Raw genomic sequence first — 9,840 nt, 5'->3', positions numbered from 1 at the left:
TAGAATTCTAAGGCTTTGGAACTGCTGAAATGATTTGTTGGTCCAGGTTGCTAACAATACCATCTTGTCATCCTGTATCTACTGGAATATAACGTGAATCCAGAGTTTACACCAGCCTATTTTGCGATTTTGGTATGTTTTGTCATAAATCTCTAAGTAAGGAACTGACAATGGCTAGCGCTATTGCCTCATTCCGCTAGAGGGGAGGGGTCAAATCTTACCTCTGCTTTGTATGTGTGGAGTGTGGATGTACTATATCACATGGGCTTCCTCCCATCATCCACAATATACTGTTAGGTTTACTGGTGTTTCTAAACTTCGCACATGTAGGTATACTGGTATCCTATCCAATGTGAGCCGCAGTCTTTAACTGTATGCTGCCTGGGATCGAGGCTGGACAGGTGGGTAATTCTTGTATTCTGCATATCTGGACAAACCAGAATAATTATCTCTTCCCAGCAGAAAATGCTGTAGAACATTTTTTTTCCCCATTATCACAGATTTTTGGACAAAAATGACATCATAACTCATGCGGACTCGTTTAGGAAAAGTGGCTTTACTAAACACATTTGTAGCAGTGGACGTAGAGTAAAACCAGCAGGTCAAGTCTACGGGTTATGACAAGAATCCATCAGTTAATATTTATACAGTACAGAGGTTGTGGAAAACTCTCAGGTAAACTCACAGGATTTGCTTAGTTCAGGGTAACCTAACATTTGCATAGTACAGTTGTTGAATTTTGCCACAAAATGGAAAATGAGTTAAATTAAAAACAAATCACACAATAAGATACAGGAAGAGCTGCCACGTTCCAGCCCAGGAGTTCTGTCTAAAGAAATCATTTGGGTTCAGGGCCCTAAAAATCCATGCCAGCAGCAGCCCCTGCTTTAATTTCATGAAATTGGTTTAATTTTCTTCTCTGAGGCACCTCAAGTAAACCTGTCCAAAAGTAAGTCGTGGGCAAAGATTTAACACATTTCAGTAGGCGATCAGCAAGATCCTGTTTGATATTATCAATGTGACAAGCAGATACATTTACTGCAACTGTTACAGATGTAACGATTCCTTGTCAATCTGTCACATTCTGAGGCTGCAGGTCTGATCAACGTCGAGGCATATGGATTGAAATGGGCAAGGCCCGTTACATCCAAAGCAGTTTAATTTTTAAATCTTTTAACATGGATACTATAGAGCTGCATATTCCAGAAAAGAAAACTGCATAAACAAAAATGGGGAGAATACACACAGGAAGAGGTAAAAAGGAGCTCAGACTCAGCTTTCAGTGCTGGGGGTGTTGTGAAAAGAAAAGCAATTTTTTTTTAACCACACTCCTCATACTACGGACAGCAATCACATACCAGGCACAAAACCCTGGAGGTAAAAGCTAAATATGAAAAACACAAAAGACTGAAGATTCCCTTTACATGTTGTCTTTAACATGGCCATGTATAGCTGCAGTGTTCAACAGATACCAGTGTGAACAAAGGGAAGGAGTACTGAATAAGCAATGTTGCCCTTCCTTCAAATGGATGGATGGATGAATGATGCAGCATCGATGACGGGATAGTTCAGAAAAAAGTCCCCTCTCTCCCCCCACACTTAATTTTACGTTTTTCTCGTTTGTTCTGTAGATGCTGGGATGCACAGGCAAGTTTTGCTTGCCTTGTGTTCACCTTTCCCAGAATTCCATGTTAAAGATGAGGCAAGTTGGGGCAGATGCCCGTCTGGAGTAACAAGCGCTACGGAGCCTGTAGCTAAGTAGCAACACAGCGGAGCAGGAGGCCACCAAAGAACCAGGGGAACTGTGGGATCTACCCAAGCTGCAAAGCTCAGTGGAACGACTGATTCCTTGAAGATTTATGCCTATGTGCATGTACACAAAGACAAACACTTCCAAAACTGGCTTCCAAAACACTTCCAAACATGGCTCTAAACACACACTAGCGATGCATGTTAAAAACACACACAAGTGCTCAGTCCCTCAGACTCCCATGATTCTTTGCAAACGGTGGGGTAGATGACATCACTGACACAGACATGTGTAGGTGAGTTAAGGTGATGGATGGGAAAAGCAGGAAGATCCAAAGAGGGTGACAGTCTGTACAAATTGCTGAAGATTCAAAAGGCTCCTACTGGGTTTGGGAGCTACCTGTATCCAAACCCATGGCCCCAGTGGGCCCCGGCCCATCTGTCTTGGTTCTCTTGGCTTCAGGGGGCTGGCATACTGGATCATTTGGAGGAGATGGCCTCTCTGGAATAGCACAAAACAGCACAAGATGCAATCAGTGGTGGTGGGCTCCAGCAGAGACCTCAGCCTCTCACATAGGGATCCAGAAATTCAGTTCTGGACCTGAAAGAAGCTGACTGCATCACCACCTCAAGTGAGCGAGCTCCGTTATCCAGAGCACACACAACCAGCTCTTCTGTCTCACACTACTTTTTCTGTTTACAAAATAAAATGTTAAGGTTTCATTAATTACTGGAAAAAAAAACAGCACTTCCACAGAGTGGAGGCTTGCAGGCTTTTCAAGAAATGGGTGAGAAGCACCTTCTGCCCTGAAGGAGTGAGAACTGACCGTGCTTGGCCTTCTCCATGGAGGAGGGTGCGGCAAAGGTTTGGGGCGAGGCAGGAGATCTTGTGGAAATAGGAGTCAGAGTAATCCGCCTGCGTGTTGGGGGGGAGAAGAAACAGGAAGAACGTGACAACAGCAAAAGATACACCATTTTAAACACTTTCTGGGGGGAAAAGAATGTCTACCAGTTTCTGGACCTGGATTTTGGCGAGGGATTACAGGTTTCATGCGCAATTTTAATCATTCCCACAAGTCCAGTACTGAATGTAATGCAGGGAATTCACACAAGACATATGAATTAATCAGCATAAATGAATGAATCAAATCAATACATCAATCTGAGCCTCCTGTCAGCCTAGTAACATGGGAAGTACAGGTAGAATGGACCACTGAAGCACAAATCTGTCCTCTGAAGAATAAAAAAAAAAAAAGAGAGAGCACTGCATCCAGAAAGATGAAATAACAGTGGTGTAGAAGATCCTCACAACGTATAAAGGAGGTGAAGCAGTGCAAAGATTAAGTTTCAGGCAAGTTGCCTTAAAATATATCCATGGCTAGAAATAAAGGAGGAATGAGTTGTTCAGGTTACAATATATACGGTACTCGATGTTACAACACATCAACATTATTTCAGCAGGTTGTGTTTCATATACAGTAGCACTGAACAACCAGGCAGAATCAGCAAAGGATGCTATGGCTAAGGCAAAAACCTAAGGTCCATCAGAAATGCATCAAAGCTGTTACAAGCACCCTTAAGGATGACCTTAACAAGGCTGTCCTAAGTAGTCTACTGTACTCCTTAATACTGGAGTCAGACATAAGAGTCAAACAAATCTTCACATTTGTGGGGTACATGGCAATCTAAAAACTCCTCAGGAACTGAAATCATGGACGGAAATGCAGATGGTGCTGAAGTTGTGTCGTCGTCGTCAAGGAGCAGTTGAATGAGCAGGAATGCACTGCTCAGCTCATCGTGGCTCCTTGTGACGCAGCCAGTTCAGTGGAGACAAACAGTTTTTGGATGATTAGAGCGCTTTTGTGTGAGAAGCTTCATGAATTGCAGAAGCAACTGGATGAGCTTGAACTGAACTTTACTTAGGCCCACAGAGTGGGGTGGTCATCGAAGTACAGTGCAGCGTCAACTGTGTGTTGATCACTGAAAGCTCAGAGACTGTGGACTGTGACAAAGCCAAGGGCTAGGTGACTTGTCAGTTCAACTTTGTGACCCTCTGTCATGGGATGATGGATGCAAGTACAGTATGCAAGTAGTCCTCCTCTCAAGGCATTAAACAGTTCAATTCATGGTTCAAGGTACCAAAGTAGAAGAGATGAACCAAAGATCGTCCATTCAAATCCCGCAGACCAGAAATTCTTCGAGTACCACATTCTTAAAACAGCCTTTAATGATGTGCATTTGTTAGGTCCTAGATTGAAGAAATCGCCAGAAGCAACAATGGATCTTTCATGGTTCAATGTTTTGGAACCAAAAGAGAACCATGGAGTTGGAGTTCAGGATACTTAAGTGGGCCATGGTATCCAACCGCTTCATTATCCTACTAAGAGTTTGTAGGGAGTTGGCTGAATGAACATAGAAATGGGAAAACTGCTAGTGATACAAGCCTCATGGAGGTCATGTGAAAAGAACACCAGACAGGATTAACCTGATGCGCATTTCAGAGCTTGAGCCTTCAAGACCAGTTTAACACAAACTGAGCTACTGTCAAGTAGAAAGAGACGAAAAGATAGAGATGGATGATGGGGAAGGACTGAGAATGGAGTGGGCTTGTATTTCTTCTAATGCTGACTGATAAATCATATTTTTAATCAGCGTGATATGAACATGCGCAACACACATTTCAAGACTGCCTGAATCGCGATAAGAAAAATCAATATATTTACACCTCTTGTGCATCCACACTCCGCATGTGAACATTGAACCTATCAGGTGGAGGCGTCATGCGAAATCTCCTCCATCGTACAAATACCTTCCTCCTGTGACCATGTCGGCCAGCTGTCTGCATGTTGACACAATCGTGATGATGCAATCATGAGCTTCAAGTTACCCTATAAGTTTCCAGTTCAGCCTTACTGCGGCAGCAAGCATTTACATCAATAAAATATGTTCACGAATATTGTTTAAAAAGGTGTGTTTTTAAGTATTATAAAAAATAATTTACATTTAGATTGATAAGCGACGTTTTATTGTGGATTAACCAACATGTTTTGTTAGATTACTGATGTATATTTAGGTCAATGGTGCTACGTTTTAATCGACTGTAACTGTATATTTAGCTTGATAAAAATTGTTTCACTGACATGTTTATTAATAATGTATATTTAGCTCCATACCAATATTATTGATTACCATATATATAAAATACATTCACAAAGGCTTTAATAAATGGTGTGTTTACCATTATAAAAAAATTGTTTACATTTAGCTTGATAGTATTACCGGCGTTTTATTAATATATATTCAGCTCGATAGCTAAGCCCCTTAATGATTATAATGGAAGACATTTGTTTTTCTAAATTTATAGATCAAGAGATGATGTTTAGAACAAAATATTTTAAAAGGAGCTGGGGAAATTAATGTCTTATAATTATTAATTCTTATTTACATTAATGTTCTGTTTAATTGGTTGGGTATTCATGTGCAATTTGTTCAATATAAGCATGTTCGAAGTATTTATTTAATCCTTTTTTCTATGGACATAGGTTAATAAATATTTGGGGTCTAAGTCAGCAGAAAGACATTGGAACTGAACTACAAATATGCACACTTCTATATTTATCGCAAGTCATATCGTCATTGCAATATTGAACCGTTATCGAACATTGCAGATTCTCCTCATATCGTGCAAACATTATTTTCTACGCAAATGCAAATTTTTGACATGTAATGAGTAACATTTCTCATGAAAGCCACTCTCTTTCTCCTTTAAGAAATAAATTTCAGACAATGAGCTGAGAAACAGTTCAGCTTAATTCTTAAGTCTAAGAAGTGTTTATGAGAGCAGCAGCGGTAGTAACCAAATATCTGTCCAGCGAAGAGCACAGTGACGGCAAAGCAACACGTCGTTACAGATGTCTTACCTGGGGGTGGGTGCTCCCTGCGGGGTGCTGGGGGCTTTGGGGGTGGTGGGTTTGCTCCAGCCCTCCAGTGTGTTCAGTGTGATTCTGCGGGGCTGTGGCTTGGTCTTCCCACATGGAGGGTTTCTCCCTTCCTCATTGGCCCTAGAGCTCAAGGGGGTGGAGCCTGGGTCCGACCCCAACAGGGAAGCAGGGGAGCTGCCTTCGGACATAGTCATGCGGGGCACAGGGGACGCCGTCCTCGCCGCGGATATCTTCTTGCCCTTCTTCTCAGGGACAGAGCCTGGAGTACAGAGCTCAAGCTGCGGACGTTCCTTCAGTGGCATGCCCAGCTCCCCCGGGGAGAATGTGATAAAGGAGCAGTACCCATCTGTAGAGGAGATGGCCAAGATGGAGCCATCCCTGGACCTGGAGAACAAGCGAAAGAGAGACGTGAGGGAGATACTCAGAGAGGAGGCACAAAAGGGGAGAGAAAACCCAGAGGGGAAAACGGGACAAAAGGAATGAGAGAGCAGCAAATATTTTGAACCATGGTGCTATTTCTAAAAAGTATTTCAGACAGCAGCCTCTCAGGTGAACATAGACACATGAACGCGTACGTTTCCTCCCAAAAGCCTGACAGCTGCTGCTCAAACGCACCAGGTGAGGTCACTGAGCGTGTGGTAGTGGATGTTGGAGACGTAGCCAAAGGGCAGCCGGTGCTGGGTGTCGTACAGCAGGACCGAGTCCTCAGAGGCCACGGCGAACACCAGGCGGTAGGGTAGCGCGAAAGTGCTGGGTGGGGCCTGAGCAGAATCATCTGCAGGATTGGAAGCAAGAGCACAGTCAACACACCACCTTCTACAGTGGAACCACAGGCATATGGCGGACTGGTGGAGAGCTTTAGCCAGATATAGTCATGTCTGGGAGAGAAAGACTCCTTCAGATTTCCTCACTCAGAAAACAGCACAAATGTACAGCAGTAAATATACACATGTGCCAAAAGCTGGTCCAGTCTGAGTCCTACCTTCTCCCTTTCTGGATCTCAGCTCAAAATAAACGGGGCAGCAGCGGACAGCTAAGGTGGCCTTGGAAGGGCAGGGCAGGTGTGCGATGGGCCTGGGGGTGGGGGGGGCGGACACAGCATGGGTCATATTGGCACTACAAGTTATTCAGTCAGCCGGGATGGGGGGCACTCAAACTTTTCTCGCACACGTACCTTTTGAAGCTCTTCCGAGAAAAGACGTATGTGGTGTTGGTGACATTTTCACCAGCCTCCACGCAGCCAGCTGCATTATGGGAAGTGACATGACATTTCCTGTTTAGTCATGGGCACCCTCAATTACTATACAGGTACTAAGATCATCAGTATGTAACATTAAAGTGATGTAACCATAGCAGTGTATGTGTGACAGTTATCAGGGACATAAATGCAATGGGAATATCAGAGTATGCCAATGCCCCTCCAAACATTACAGATGTGCGGCACCTGGAGCAAGCAGGAAGGAGCCATCGGGGGTGAAGGTGAGCCGGCGGAAAAACGACCGCATGCTGTCGTCATGAAACATTCGGTAGTTCTTCACCTGTGAATGAGAAGCTGAGCGTTTGAACATCAGAGGCACTCCTAGTAAAGGGGCAACATTTGAATAACATTAAACATGAGCCTTACAAATGCCCTTCTGCCATAATCGACGAACTAGCCAACATACTGCTGAATGACAGAGGAAAAGTCTAAAACTTTTCAGACTGATGAAAGACCCCTTCAGGTCAAACACTGCTCCACGATCACCATCCTGCAGAAGATGACAGCAGAATGACAGCTGTCCCTCCACACTAACCTCTCCTTCAGCAGATCCTCCGGAGCACATCCTGCTGGTGTTACAGGTCTTCTTCCTGGTCTGAATGCTGTACACCCGCAACACCCTGAAAGCCACATGCACAGAGGTCAGAGCAGCACTGGGGAGGACAGACGCCCATCATAGAGGGATACGCCCACCTACCTGTCACAGCTGAGGGTGGCGATGTATTTTCCCAAGGGGTCCCAGGCCACTCCCTGTACGTAGCTCTTGTGATCATTGAAAATGTACATCTTCTGACCTGGATGTAGAGTACAGATGTGTCCGTAAATCAAATGCCACTTAATGCCCTGGCAGCCAAGAGCTGGGGTCTACGGCATACGGCCGAGTAGCCTACCCTTCATCACATCCCACATGATGGCAGTATTGTCCACGGAGCCCGACACCAGGAAGTTACCATCGACGGCCCAGGAGATGTCATACACGTCCTCAATGTGACCCCTGAGAGTGAGAAATTATTTGATGTCCCACAATACCAGGTGTGGGGGAGAAGGTAGCCCCCCCATTCCTAAAAAGGCCCCACATCCATACTGAAAATCCAGAGTGAACACACTGGGGCAAGCAGCTGCTGCTGTAGCCTCAGTCCCGTCTCCCTGATCTCTAATCCCCTCTTGGTTAATCGCTGTGGGCCAGTCGCATCCCCCAACCGCAAACCTCCACCTTTCTCACCGGAGCGTCTTCACCACAGTCCAGCTCTCCTTGTTCAGTCGGGCATCTTCATCCTCCTGGAAGGTGGTCGGCTCCGGCTCCTTGCTGTCGTTCAACTTCCAGAGCAAGATGGCTGCATCTGGGGAGACACAGGGGGAGGATTTATGCAGAGCACCCGCTGCTGGCACTACGAGTGTAAATTAGCAGATCAAGGCTCCATACTCGGAGACTCAAGAGTTCTTTATTGTCGAAACACCCACATACAAGTACACAGTGCGCTGAAACACCCCCGAGTTTCCCTTGGACCCCTTTTGGTGCTGCATATTAATACAAATACAATGGACATTAATGCTGATCTCAGGATAGGTATTTAAAAAAAAAAAAACAAACAAAAAAAACATTAATTTCACTTATCCACTGGCTCCTGGATCCCAAGCCTTGGCTTTTTGAAACAACGAATGACCTACCATCACCACCCGACGCCAGCAGCTCAGAGCAGGGGGAGAATCGCACTACATTGACCGCCTTGGTGTGTCTGGCCAGGTTGGAAAGAAACTCCACAACCGTCTTCCCGTCCGAACCGGTCTCCACTTTCCACATCTGAAATTGCAAGGATCAACATCACGTCCTATAGCAGGGGTGTCAAACTCCAGTCCTGGGGGGCCGGAGCCCTGTGTAGCTTAGTTCTTTCCCTGTTCCCCTATAAATGATTCAACTCAAGAGCTGTGTGGTAATTAGCACAAGGAGGTGTGTTAAATGAGGGGAAACCCAAAAATGCGTAGGGCTCCGGCCCTCCAAGACTGGAGTTTGACACCCCTGCCCTATAGGAATGAGAACAGACCAACGCTCCTCACAAAAATCAGCTTGAAACACTCACCCTCACTGTGCTGTCCACTCCTGCAGTGGCCAGCCGATGGATTCTGCCTTCAGCCCACTGCTGGAAGTCCATGCTGTACACAGGCTCTTTGTTGTGCCATGCAATCTCACAGGTGGTGACCTTCATGATGCTGCAGCTATGACATAAAGCCACACATGCTACAGGATAGTATACAACAGTCACACCAGCTGGTATTTCTTCAGCCTTAACGTTAAGATAGAAACTGGGCATGAAAAACGAGACTTCTTCGTGAACTAGGTTAGAAATGACCGTGTTTTAAGACAAACATGACCCAATAATTCACTGATAAAAAAAATAACTCGTAACGCAGAGAAAAGTCAATGCAACCATGATAAATTAGAGTGCCCATAGTTTATGGGGTACACAGCTAATGAAACCAGCGGTGAATTACTACCATTTTAGGAAGCGCGTAACTTTACTGCTAACCTGAGTTTTGTTTCTCTTGTTTATTACAAAACAGTCGGCAAACTCACGCCTCTATACGCCGGTTATAGGAAGACTTGAATATGTCCCGCAGTCGGAATGAGAGCGCTGCGTTATCGCGTTTTTTCTGATATTTCCACGGCTCCCGGTTTCTTGTTCCCCGCTTTGTCCCGGCGCCGCTCGGCCGATTCGCAAGGTTTCCCGCGCTAGTTTTCGGCTGGAAGCCCCTCCTACTTCGACAACTCCGACCGCTTCCGGTCGCGAGACAGTCGACGTTTCCGCTATCATACGCGTTTCCTGTTAACTGGTTACGGTTTTCTCAGTAGGATCACAGTGGTGTGTGCAGTTGCTTAGGGTGTTTCAGCGTTTC

At 45.2% G+C, this 9,840-nt stretch overlaps 1 protein-coding gene across 2 annotated transcripts; it reads right to left on the bottom strand.

Annotated features, from left to right (window-relative positions):
• Window positions 1-536: 536 nt before the first annotated feature.
• chaf1b (chromatin assembly factor 1, subunit B) lies at window positions 537-9,816 on the bottom strand. Of its 2 annotated transcripts, none has more exons than XM_023813852.2 (14): window positions 9,474-9,816; window positions 9,027-9,162; window positions 8,617-8,749; window positions 8,171-8,288; window positions 7,839-7,942; window positions 7,646-7,742; window positions 7,484-7,568; window positions 7,135-7,228; window positions 6,865-6,934; window positions 6,673-6,764; window positions 6,306-6,465; window positions 5,670-6,074; window positions 2,577-2,665; window positions 537-2,251 (listed from the first exon to the last, which is right to left on the bottom strand). In XM_023813852.2, exons 2-14 carry the CDS (start codon window positions 9,150-9,152, stop codon window positions 2,130-2,132), a joined length of 1,695 nt encoding a protein of 564 aa, XP_023669620.2. In that variant the 5' UTR covers window positions 9,153-9,162; window positions 9,474-9,816; the 3' UTR covers window positions 537-2,129. The 2 variants fall into 2 exon arrangements, with proteins under 2 accessions (XP_023669620.2, XP_023669541.2); XM_023813773.2 differs by having other exon boundaries at window positions 9,521-9,815.
• Between the last annotated feature and the right edge of the window lie 24 nt (window positions 9,817-9,840).

Source organism: Paramormyrops kingsleyae, chromosome 1, assembly GCF_048594095.1.
Source record: "Paramormyrops kingsleyae isolate MSU_618 chromosome 1, PKINGS_0.4, whole genome shotgun sequence".
Taxonomy (NCBI): Eukaryota; Metazoa; Chordata; class Actinopteri; order Osteoglossiformes; family Mormyridae; genus Paramormyrops; species Paramormyrops kingsleyae.
The sequence above is the reverse complement of the archived record's forward strand: the minus strand, read 5'-3'. Positions and strand labels throughout refer to the sequence as shown.